Source organism: Nipponia nippon, unplaced genomic scaffold (genome assembly GCF_047370975.1).
Source record: "Nipponia nippon isolate SJK-2023a ecotype South Korea unplaced genomic scaffold, ASM4737097v1 scaffold_21, whole genome shotgun sequence".
Classification (NCBI taxonomy): domain Eukaryota; kingdom Metazoa; phylum Chordata; class Aves; order Pelecaniformes; family Threskiornithidae; genus Nipponia; species Nipponia nippon.
This window is the reverse complement of record NW_028262338.1, coordinates 5203919-5216206: the sequence shown is the minus strand read 5'-3', so window position 1 is coordinate 5216206 and position 12288 is coordinate 5203919. Positions and strand designations below refer to the sequence as shown.

The following is a 12288-nucleotide window of genomic DNA, read 5'->3' as shown; positions in this document are numbered from 1 at the left end:
AGGCTTTGCAACGGCGAGCGGGTGGGGTGCTGTGTCCGAGCGTGTCCCAGAGGGCAGCAAGCGCAGCCCGCTCTGCGCCCGCCTGCGGCCGGCACCGCGCTTGGAGCGCTCGAAATCCAGCCCGCGCCCCTTGCGTCGAGGGTGCCCTGCCACGGCCCTGTCTCTTTTCAAACACGGAGTTTGGCTCACGGGAAGAAGAGGCAGCAGCAGCGTCAGGAGCCGTCGTAGGCCAGCAAGGAGAGAAGGCCACTGGAAAAGACAGGAGAGATTTTTAAACAGAAATGGTCATGAACATAGGTCCAAATCAAATGAGAAGTGCCCATGCTCCCTCACTGCTGCTTATCTCCATGACAGCCAGAAAAGAGAAGCAGGAAACAGAAATGTAAAATGGGGTCATGGGCTTTTTTTTTTTGTTAAAAACTTCATTTTGATAACTAAAATACATCGTTAGTTCTTAATACCTGCTGAGTGAGAATTACTGTTACTGATTTAGTTAGTTAGCTTTTTCAAGTAGATATGAAGACAGAGTTTTACTGGTCGAACCCAGAGCTGGAATTTCCCGAAGCTCACCCCAGAGCTGAGCCGCAACCCTCCCGTGCAGCTCCTACTTGCCGTACTGGGCCTGGAGGGATGGGGAGGATATTCATGGTACCTAAATTTAGACATCTGAATTACAAGTCTGGCTTCTCACTGCATTTAATGGAGCCTCCCGAGACCTGATGACAGCTAATAGAAGTAGGACACAGAAGAGAAGCCATGTATTTTCCCAAAGGACTTGGCAGATGTTTTCAGAAGTACTAACCTAATAAAACATCATTTTACAATACAGTTTATAGGTTACAGTAGCCACATCAGAAGGTGTCAGAGATGGAACAAGTATTGCATCCAGTAAAATGTTTGGATCATCCGTGTGCTGTAATGGAAAAAGAACGAAAGAGGTGGTATATCCCTGATGAACTATTTAGGGTAAATTTGAAGCAATATTTCCTGTGCCTGTTCATGGTGGATTACTACAATTCTGTAAAGCGCCACGCTGTAATATATTATGAGTTCCACTGCTACTTGAAATTAAGGTGGTCAAGGATGGATTTGCTAAATTTGTTGATTTCTCGTATTTATTACACACATTTATTTCTCACTTGCCTGCTTATTTTTGATTTTTAGATGTCAAAAGCTGGTTGGTGATGTTTGGATTTCAGCTTAGCAACATAATTCCTGGTTTCCCTAGAGCAAAAATGTACTTTGTGTCACCGCCATACGAGTTGTCTGAGAGTCAAGCATGTGAAAATGGACAGGTAGGCAGAAATATGAAGTTCTTTTTCTTGATAAATTTGCCCCACTCTATGAATAGAACTGCTGGGCTCTTCTGTAGTTACAGCAGAAGGCCGAGTATTTATTTCAGTGTAAAATGAAGTGAGCGTAGCTAGATTTTATACTAATGAACATATGCCTTTCTTGCCAGCCTTCGTTGTTACCATCATTACAGTGTCATTAGTTTGTCTTTTATTGAGTTCTTTCTTGATTAACAAGTTGTAACTCAATTAACTTGATTAGCAATGACAAAGGGAGACTTTGTCAGGGTAATTTATCATCTGTTGTACCTTTGGTAAAACCATCCCAGTAACATATGTGTTGCAATAAACTTAGGTTGGTACTTGCTGTACTGCTAAGAAATGGTTCTACGTCTCACCCTGTAATAGGATTTCTTGTCATTTTTTGTCTGACACTTTTCATAGAGGCTTTGGTTTGCTACTTCAGTTAACTTCAGTTACAGCGTTCATACTTACTTGTCAGGTTAGGGTGGAGAATGGTATATGCTTTCAACCTTTATAATAAATTCCAACCCATTTAATAAACTCCAAAAGAGTACTAGGCCAATTTCCAACTAAGTCTATGGTAGGCTTACTTCACCTTTGTGGTAATAGAACTGAAATGGTCATGTAAATCTAAACGTCCTGCTTCACAGGCTTCTAAGTTACTTGAGAATCTAAACCTCCTCTTCAGGAATTGCTTCGGTATTTTGAACCCCAAATCTCATGTAATTTCGAAAAGGCTTAAATTCATAAGCGTTTCAGTCATTATATACTGGTTGAAGTCTCTGGGCAAAAGTGTCCAGAAGTTAAGTGCCACCTTTTAATAAACTGATTCTGTTCGGTTTAAGCTCTGATTCAACTTGTGCTGGACTATGTCTTACTTATTCTCATAACGGACATCATATAATTTGCCAAAATTGAGATTTGTGGTACATGTATGCTACAAAGGGTGATTAATGAGAAGTATGTTATTTGGTATTACTGATAGGAAAATAAGTTGCCAAATGAGTATTTACCTGATTCTGAAGGGGATGTGTATAGGGGCGGTAACCGAGGGTGGTCTTCCTGCAGCGTAGAATTTTTCACTGCATGGCTTTCCTTTAAAAAAGCAAAGCAAAGATTAGTATTGGTCTCTGAAATGCGTATTTTCAGATCTATATCTTCTTTGGTGTTTTTTTGTTCTGTTTTGTTTTCCCCAGCTAATTACAGGAGTTCAGCAGACGACAGAAAGACACAACCAAGCTTTCATGGCTCTTGAGGGACAGGTCATATCTAAAAGATTACATGCCAATATTAGAGAAAAAGCAGGTCACTGGTTCGCAACAACCACTCCTATCATTGGGAAAGGAATCATGTTTGCTGTGAAGGAAGGCCGTGTAACCACTGGCATTTCCAGCATAGCCACTGATGATAGCAGAAAGATTGCCTCTGTCCTTAACAGTGCTCACTACCTGGAAAAAATGCACTACAGCATCGAGGGGAAGGATACCCATTACTTTGTCAAGATAGGCTCGGCCGACAGCGACCTTGTCACCCTCGCGATGACCAGCGGGCGGAAGGTCCTGGAGAGCGGAGTCAACGTCACCGTCTCCCAGCCCACTCTCCTCGTGAACGGGAGGACTCGAAGGTTTACGAATATTGAGTTTCAGTATTCCACCCTGCTGATCAACATCCGCTACGGACTGACCCCCGACACGCTGGACGAGGAGAAGGCGAGAGTGTTAGACCAGGCTCGGCAGCGAGCCCTGGGATCAGCCTGGGCCAAAGAGCAGCAGAAGGCACGGGATGGCCGAGAGGGCAGCCGCGTATGGACAGACGGAGAGAAGCAGCAGCTTCTGAACACGGGAAGGGTTCAAGGTTACGAGGGATATTATGTCCTGCCCGTGGAGCAGTACCCAGAGCTAGCAGACAGTAGCAGCAACATCCAGTTTTTAAGACAGAATGAAATGGGAAAGAGGTAACAAATTAACCTGCTGTCATCCTTTGCTGGATGAATCAGTAGTCATAACTGTTATCTCCTCTCCTAAGGAGATGAAGACCTAAATGGGGGCACTAGGCTGAGCTACTTTGGGATAGTAAGTGGCAAACAAGCTCATATTTTTTGAGTTAAATGCTACTGTTCAAGTGATTAAAAACCACATCCTGAAGTGGACTAAAGCCAGACTGAAAACTCTAACCATACAAATTAAAAAGTACCCCTGAAATATTACCCACTTGTTCTGGGTCTAAAGAAAAACAAAAAGAAGGCCTCGTATTGTATTACCTCACTCCATTCACACGTGAGCAAACTAAGAAATCCAAGTGGGCCACTTTCACTAACCAGCTGGTGAAACACAGCTGATTCAGACTGCTTGTTTGATAAATATCCAAGAGGTTTTCATTTAAAGCAAAATACAGGTGCATTTAAAACATGACTTTGGGGTGATTTGTGTGTAGCAACTGGAGGACAATGAGAATGCAAGTGAGAGCGCACTGGAAATAGTAAAGAAAAATATATTTAAAAGTAACAAAACCACACTTGCACTCTGACCCTCCACTTGTCTGGCCTGAAGCTTAACTTATTCAAAGAGGGCAGAGTGTAAAGTGACATTCAAAATGGTGGCTATAACTCACTACAAATAAATTTCATACTCTGTTTGTCTTTGAAGATTTCCATTGTGGACAGTATAACACAGTTACAGGGTGTAGTCTGTTTAGATTCAGTAGTTTGTTGGTATCAGTTCCAGTAGAGCTGTGGGCATTGTGTTACACTATTGCAAATGGGCACCACGTCAGATCACCCTGTACATACATCAGCCAGAAGGCACAATCACTGTTTCAGATTTAAAAATTATTAGTGTGTTTGTTTGGTCGAGAAACTGAGACAATCACATTACAGTCACCACAAAAAAAAAAGAAAAAAAAAAAGTCTAATAAGAACTTTGGTACAAGAACTTTTTTGTAATATACATGTATGAATTGTTCATTGAGTTTTTATATTAATTTTAATTTGCTGCTAAGCAAAGACTAGAGACAGGCAAAGATAATTTATGGCAAAGTGTTTAAATTGTTTATACATAAATAAAGTCTCTAAAACTCCTGTGAATTGCTTGTCTTCCATTGTGAAATCTTTTAAAAACGAAAAAATAGTAGGGCCTCACTGTCACCTAATGCAGACAGCATCTTACATGTCGAAATGACTTGCTGTTGTTGTACCCTGGATTCTACAGAGGGCTGGTCCGTCGGTCTCCGGGTAAGCGAAGTCCTACGTACCCATCACCCAAAGCTCTGTTTAGGACACGGCAGAAAACTGGGAAATGCTTTAGAAATTCCCTCTCTGCACCTCACGACTGGCAACCCTCAAAGTGCCATGTTTCAATCCTGGAATCAGTTCAATGGCCCTACAGTAACATCCAAACAGTTTGAAAGTGCAGTACCAAGGCATTAAGCGGAGCACAGAAGGCCGTGTGCGAGCCAGGAAGCCTCCGTGAAATCTGTCGTCTCGGGGAGGTTGCTCATTTCTACCACACTTAAAAATTGGAGGTAAGATCAAAGACCCTCTCCTAAGCAAACAGTCACTCCTGAGGATGTTAAAAGGGAACCGTCCATCAACCAGAGCCCTGCTGCTTTTATCTCATTTCAGTATGTAGCTAGGGAGCGCTACTTCATTTTGAGAACAGTTTTGCTTTTGGGGTTGCAAACGAGGTTTTTAATGATTCATGATATCGACAGAGATGCTCGAGTTGATTATGGGCATTAATTCACTCCCGGGCATTTTTAAAGCGGAACGGCTCCGTGGCTGTGCCAGGTAGCACCTACGGCGCTCAGAAAGCGCATCGCGTTTTTGCTGTGCAAACAAGAGCCACCCCGGCCCGAGCGCAGCGTTGGCCTCTGCGTTTGCCCTGCGCAGCGCGCTGGAGCCCCCGGCCCGCTTGCCCACCCTCTGAAGGATGGGTCCGGGCACCTTTTCAGATGAAGTCCTGTGTGTCCATCACTGCAGGTGTTTTTCTGTGCTGATGGACTTGAAGCGCTGTTATGGGACTGTTCTTTACAAGTGAAACCTCGTAAAGAACTATTGTTACTTTTTTTTAGTAAAGGCATAAAGCATGAAATGACAAGGTGAGACACTTGTCATTGTCACCGGTTTTCTGGGTTACCCTTGCCCCGCACTGGTAAGCTGCTTCGGTCGTTTGTTGGAATGGGGCATTTTTCTTGCAGTTGAGAGGGTCAAAATGAGAACCCGTTGCACAGTCCCCCAGTGTCCTTCATTCTGTTACCATTCTCCTAAAGCTGAAACTCCTCAGAATTAGAGATTCTGCTACTTCAAAAGGAAACTTAGTTAAACTAAAAGCAAAGTACCCTTTTTAATATTAATTACTGTGGGAGGAGAGGTAACAGATTTGCAGGGATGCACCCCCTACCCAGCTCCTTTGCGAATAACGTACACGTCACATGGATGTTCTTAAACACAGCTTCTGAAGCGGTCCGGTCCCGCTAAATACTCACCAGAGAGCGTTTGTCCAGGGCTATCGGTGGGTTCCAGAGCCTGCGCGCAGCTCAGCACAGGCCCCGTGCGAAGCCCCCCGCGACGCGCCTGAGCTCTTCGATCCAGCTAACGGTGGCGCGGGGCCCGCCCGAGCCCGTTCCCAGCCTTCCCTCCCAGCTCTGCCGCTGCGCTTCCGCGCGCTCCCGCCTGGGCTCCCTGCCGCCTTCGACAGCGTACCTGCGTGGGCGCGCTGCCAGCCCGCCCTTTTGGCAAGTAAGCCGTAGGACGTCCATTTACTTAGAAAACCCTCATGTGGTGCATCAAAGAGATCGGAATAATTCCTGTGTTTTGTAATTGTGACAAAGAGCTAGATGCTCTCATGTCTGGAAATGAACTGGCCTAAATGAAAAGTCTAAAGCTGACTTTTAGAGGCCGTACTAAAGAGCTTTTCGCTTAGCGAACGGGGGAGGTGACTGGCCTGATGCGGCCGTGGCCAGCCACTCATTGCCGCCTCTCCTGTGCTCCCCTCTCAGCTTCCCCTGTTTCCCGAGGTATCTTTTTCTCCCTTTTCCTTTCTACAGCCTTCCCTTTCTTCACTCCCCTCCAATCGCTATCTCCTGCTTCTCTCAAAGCTCTTGCTTTTCCTCTCTCCTCCTTGCTACACTTTTCCACGTGGAATAGGCGATTAACCTAAAGCAATGCGAAGGCGACGTGAACAGGGATCCTTCTTATGGGAGAGTAGCTAAGGGGTGGCTTTAGCAGTGACATTGCAGCTGTGTCCCCAGCAGCGCTGCGACGGGGCCAGCCCACGAGCTGCGAGTGGGGTTTGCCCCTCGAACTCGGCAAGCGTGAGCTGAGGCGCTGCAGAGCCGACACAAATCCGAGAACAGGCTTCTGTTGGAAGCTAAAACCAGGCGGAGAATCAGCATCGGAGTGTGCTGCCTTCTTTCTTATTGGATTGCTGTAACTGAAGCAATTTGGTATTTATAACCTTGCATTTCAGATTGAAAAAACTGTTTTGCTCCCTGACTCATCCCAAAGCCTGGAGCTTGGCCGCCAGTGCAGGCGCATGTCTCGGCACACCCTGCTCCGCACCACCGCTGGTGCCGTGCCTCTCGCGGTTGCACCCCACGGCATTTCGGCCGCACGATGGCAGTTCTGCCCGGGAGGCGCTCGGAGGTGCCGGCCTTGCCTCCTTGCCCAGCCGGGCCCCCAGCAGTGCCGCGGTCGCCTTCCGCAGTGGCCTCCGTGTGGCCCCAATAAAGGCACCAACAGAAGCTCCTCCTAGAGCTGGGCCAGACCAATGGCTCCACAATACTTTCGTGGGAACAAACGTGGGGAAGGAAGCATTTAGGCCCTATTTTTTTTTTCTGTGCTACCTGGAGTGCAAGGGCTAACCCACGCACACACGCTGGGCTCTGAGAAGGCCCAGAGCCAGTCTGAAACCCGGATGGGAGCCCGGCTCTGGTATTGCTAGCATTCACCTCCCATCCCTTGGGTAATGTAGCTTCTCAAAAGTTTCCTGCCAGAAATGAACGTGCCAACAGCATTCTGCCTCTGTAATATCTCCCTGTAAGGCCCTGATCTTCACGTAGCCCAGGCTCATCCTTGCTGCAAGAGCAGAAGAGCTGGATATCCCTCACCCGCATGGGACGTGACCGCAGCACCTCCTCCCAAGGCTCTCTCGTGTTTGTTGGTCAAGAGTTCCCTGTGCAAACAAGCACCAGCCTTCCCCAGGAGCCCAAGAAAACCACATCAGAGCTGAGTGCCATTGAATGATTTCCATTAACTGCTTTGTGCTATAATGTCTGTCAGGCTGACCCTTTTGCTGACAGCCTTGCAAACACTGCTAAAGCACTCAGTGATGATCAAACATGGGAATATGTTCGACATTCAGCTTTGAGTCCGCAGCCCTAGGAAACTGAAAAGGTAACGTTTCTGTCACCCTGTCACGCTGCCCTGTGTTCATCTGGTGATCTTGCATGAGAACCACATGTTAAGGTCAGTCATCTACTCAGGTGGCCTTGATTTTAACTGTGCATCTGTTCAAGGCGAGATCCTACCTTACAAACCAAGGTAGGATGGCCTTACATGGATGGTCCACCATCCAAAGGTTAAGCACAAGGCCCTTAATCTCAGGAAACACAGATTTTATCTGGAAGACAAGACCTTCTATAGCTATAATTTTTTTTCTAAAGAGAAACTAAGGGTAGATGTCCCTGGGTAATTTTGAATGTGGGAATGGGTCTTTACTAGCCAGATGCAGCATGTAACAGGCTCCCTGGCTTTAGCTAAGCAGGGTAACAAAGAGGTACCCGCACCCCTCTGCCGCTGAGCTTTTCTGCCGACAAGGAAAGTTCCTTCCTAGCCTCTTCAGGTACAGCCTGCAGCATAAAGGTTTCCTATTTACAAGGATTACTTAGTTTAAACCTTACTCATTGCATTTGAAGCCTACCACTGCTCTGGAATCGAACTCACTTCTCCACCTCAGTGGCACCAAGTGCCGAGGGCTGCGTGCTCACAGAAGAGTTTCAGACAGGGTCATCAGCCGCCGCAGCACAGTTGACATTTTACTCGCCAGATGCCTGCATCAGCAGAGCAAACTTAGAGCCCCACAGGCACTGTCAGCCCGTGGAAGACAGTGAAGGAGCACTGGCTCTCGCCGGGAGCTCCGCTGGGCAGAGGCCGGCACAGGAGGCTCCTGGTGTTGGCAGGCACCAGTATACACACATTAAATGCTGTAACTGCTTCTTTAGGTCCATCATATCTAAACAATTCTCTCTTCCTTGCCATGGATGTCTGTCATCTCCCTAATAAACATAGTTCTACGCAATGCAAGAGCTCTAGAAAGGCAAATACTATTGCCAGTGTCAAGCACAAAGTCTCCTGTGTTGATAAAGCCTTTTCTGCTTCTGCCTAACCCAACGCAGCAGTGCTGGGCAGATCTAGAGCAGCGGTCACAACTGTGTGTGTCTACAGCAACACCTGACGGGTGATGACCCGAGCTACTCGGAAGAGCGAACGGTATTTAGCGAGCGGGTCACACAACACTCCTCACAACATGCTTTGCGGCACCCTCACAGCAGGACCCATGGCACTAACGGGCCAAATTGGTAATTAATTTTAATCTCAGCTGACCAAGAGCTCACTGTGTCAGCTCAGCCTCCCCACCGCCACCACCAAAAATAAATAAAAACCGAGCAGTGGAAGCACGGGTGTGATGTGCTCGGGTACCCCGGCCAGCCATTCAGCCAGACGACCCAGGCAAGGAAACAGCTTGGCAGGGACTCGGCCCTGCCCACGCGCAGTTTGGGCGGCTGCTGCGAGCGCCCTGCGTGCTGCGGGCCGGCCAGCCTCGGCACCCGCCAGCCCCAAGAGCCGCTTCTTAACCTGGGGAACACGGGGCTGGCAGCAAGGCAAGAGTCGGCGCCCAGCAGATGCCTCGCACCCACCCGTGCGCTTCAGTTCACCGGCAGCTCAGCGGCTGCCACCGGCCCTGCCCAGGCTTCCCCGCACCTCCTGCGGCAGGAGCGGGGTGCTCCTCTTCCCAGAAGTCCTGCAGTAGCTCTTCAAAATACATACCTAATGTAACAGGTTCGGTTTTCCCTTATTTCTTTGTTCGTTAAAATATTTGTGTAGTGTCTTAGCCTCTACCGAGGATTTAATGGTTCTGGGGTTACAGTCAGGCTATTTCTGTGGTGCTTCTGAGCCAAGGCGGAAAAGAAAAGAAAGTAATAAACTAAAATGTGGTAAAAACACCATGGGAGAGAGCCGTGTGCCAACTTTCAGAAAGAAGCAAGTGAATGCAGCCAATTTATAAATCCTTAACAAACAGGATTTACAATGGACGTGGCAGTTAAGCCATCACGAGTACAGGCGGCGGCAGGCAGTGTGCTGTAACACTGTCCGTGCTGTGTTACAGCAGCTCAGCAGCATTGCTGTTGGAGAAATTATATTTACAGAAGTTTTACATCTATAGATGACAGCTTCTGGCAGGCTTTATCTAATTTTATAGTTGCATATAAAAAGAAAAGCTGCCGGCAGAATTGTGTTGGCTGTACTACTGCCTGTTCTGCTAAAGCCCTGTGACTGTTTCAGATATCTTTCCCTCCCCAAACTTCATTAACTGAAGCACTCATGAAAATGAAAGCAAAATATTAAGAAACATTACCCAGTGCTATAAATCAGTAATCCAGCTGTCTCCCTTCTAGTGGTCAGCAATAGTCAATGACTCAACAGGCTCTTCTTGATAAATCACTTTTTCAGCTGTCAAAAGTTCTTCCTAGAGATAAAAAACAGATTCCTGTTTGCCTCTGTAGGCTGTAGTGATCTTTTTGAAGACATCCCTACCTTAATGCCTTGGTCTCTGCCCAGGTGGGGAAGGCAGGCCATTAAAGAGAGAGGCGAGTTTTCACACCTGACACAGCCCCGAGCCCTTATTAAGAAGAGGAGGGTGGGGTGGGTGGAGGCTGATGGAGGGCTTGGAGTCCAGCTCCTTTCTTTGGGTTTCACAGGGCCACCCGATGCGTGAGGCTAACCCGCTCTTCAGAGCTGGGGCTCAGAACCATGTCCAGCTGGGTTTTGAATATCTTCAAGGATGGAGACCACAACCTCTCCGGGCAACCTGTTCCAGCGCTCAGCCACCCTCACAGTAAAGTTAGTATTTCTTATGTTTAACCAGAGTTTTCTGTATGTATACCTGTGCCTGTTGCCCCTTGTCCTGTCACTGGGCACCACTTGAGTCGACCCTGGCTCCCTCATCATTACTCCTCCCTTCAGATGTTCATACACACTGATAAGATCCCCCGAGCCACCTCCTCTCCAGGCTGAACGGTCCCAGCTCCCTCAGCCTCTCCCTATGTCAGATGCTCCAGTCCCTTCGTCACCTTCATGGCCAGTACATGTCCGTGTCTGTCTCGTGCAGGGTCACCCACAACCAGACCCAGCACCCCAGACGTGTCTCACCAGTGCTGAGCAGAGGGGCAGGGTCACCTCCTCAACCTGCCGGTGATGCTCTGCCCAATGCAACCCAAGATGCTGCTGACCTGCTTTGCCGCAAAGGCACATTGCTGGCTCGTGGTCAACATGATGTCTCCCAGGTCCTGTCCCAGAAAGCTGCTTTCCAGCTGGGTGGCCCCCAGCTCATACTGGTGCTCAGGGTTGTTCCTCCCCAGGTGAAGGGCTCTGCACCTCCCTTTGCTGAACTTCACAAGGTTCCCATCAGCCCCTTTCTCCAGCCTGTCCCCTGGACGGCAGAAGACTCTCTGTTTCATCAGCCACTCTGCCCAGAACCTCCCCCAGTTGCCATGACCGCTCAAAGACAGCAGGGAACGGCCTGGCAGTGCCACCAGCCAGCTCCCTCAGCTCTCCTGGGTGCATCCCAGCAAGTCCCAGGGACTTGTCCATGTCCCATTTGTTGCTCCGTACCTGATCCTGCTCCACCAAGGTAAGTCTTCCTTGCTCCAGTCTTTCTCCCTGGGCAAGCTGAAGGCAGATCACACCAGGGAAGCCCAGAGGCCGTGAAGGCATTGAGTACCTCAGCCTTTTCCATGTCACCAAGTCCCCCACGGCAGCTGGACAGACAGCTCACGCTGATCTTTACAGAAATACGAAGTGTCTGCGGGGCTCTGTTGCCCCAGGCTGAGCCTCACAGGTAATCACACAACGCAGCTTCAGCTGTGGGGGGTGGCCAGAAGCCCCAGCTCCCACCTGTGTGCTGTGCTCAGCCCATCTGCGGCCATGCCGGCCTTTGCTCCTCCTGGCTGGGCGCAGACCAGAGCCACGGGCACCGCCGGGCAGCGCCGGGCAGCGCGGCTGCTCTTGCCCACCCCTGCACGGGGAGCACTGCCTGGTCAGCAGGACGTGGGGCCGCTGCGCTGCTGTGCTTCCTACAGCCCCGTTACGCTCCGTCAGGTTTGACGGAGGTAAAGGAAAAATATTATTCTCGGTCATATTTGACATCAGGTAACATAACTGCAAACTCGCCATAATTTAAAATTTATGCCTGTTTGCCTGAGGCAGTGGTCCAGCTTGTCAGGTTTGTCGTTTGTGCTTCCACCAGCCCCACTGACCGCCTCCAGCTCCCTCCCGCCCGCTGCTCCCCGCAGCCCCCATAGCAGATTTCCCGACTGTTGCACCCGCCTCGGTTCAGCCGCCCGTACCTGGTCTGAGGTGCGGCCTGGCCTCACGAGACCTCTCCCGTTCAGCGCTACAGGGGCCCCGAGAGGAAAGGTGGACCGAGAGCCATGCCGCCGGTGGAGCTCAGTGCTGCGGTGCCAGGCGATGGCGGGGAGCAGCAGCTATAAAGCAGCGTTTGGATTACTAAAGCGTGGAATAAGCGGTCCTTAGAGTCCTGGCCACTTGTTAAGTATTTTCTAAGTGAAACTAAGCTGCTTTAAATGGACAGTTGTTTCTTTAGTGTCTCTGATTTATGTAGTAAAGTAACTAGGTGGAGTTTGTTGGTTTTTTGGTTTGTTTGTTTTTTTTTTTTTTCCTTTGCTGCTGCAGCTG

General features: G+C 48.8%; 1 protein-coding gene and 1 long non-coding RNA gene across 5 annotated transcripts in view; one reads left to right on the top strand and one right to left on the bottom strand.

Annotated features, from left to right (window-relative positions):
- The window catches only part of TENM2 (teneurin transmembrane protein 2), a 1190981-nt gene extending 1187254 nt beyond the window's left edge, over nt 1-3727 (top strand). For all 4 annotated transcript variants that reach the window (XM_087760050.1, XM_087760049.1, XM_087760052.1 and 1 more), the window contains 2 exons: nt 1165-1295; nt 2513-3727. In XM_087760050.1, the coding sequence (XP_087616176.1) occupies nt 1165-1295; nt 2513-3274 (893 nt within the window). In that variant the 3' untranslated portion in view covers nt 3275-3727. The remainder of the gene's footprint in view (nt 1-1164; nt 1296-2512) is intronic.
- On the bottom strand, nt 139-10015 carry LOC148055541 (uncharacterized). Its single transcript, XR_015705289.1, has 3 exons — nt 9950-10015; nt 2330-2411; nt 139-249 (listed from the first exon to the last, which is right to left on the bottom strand). It is a non-coding gene; the product is annotated as an uncharacterized LOC148055541 (long non-coding RNA).
- Between the last annotated feature and the right edge of the window lie 2273 nt (nt 10016-12288).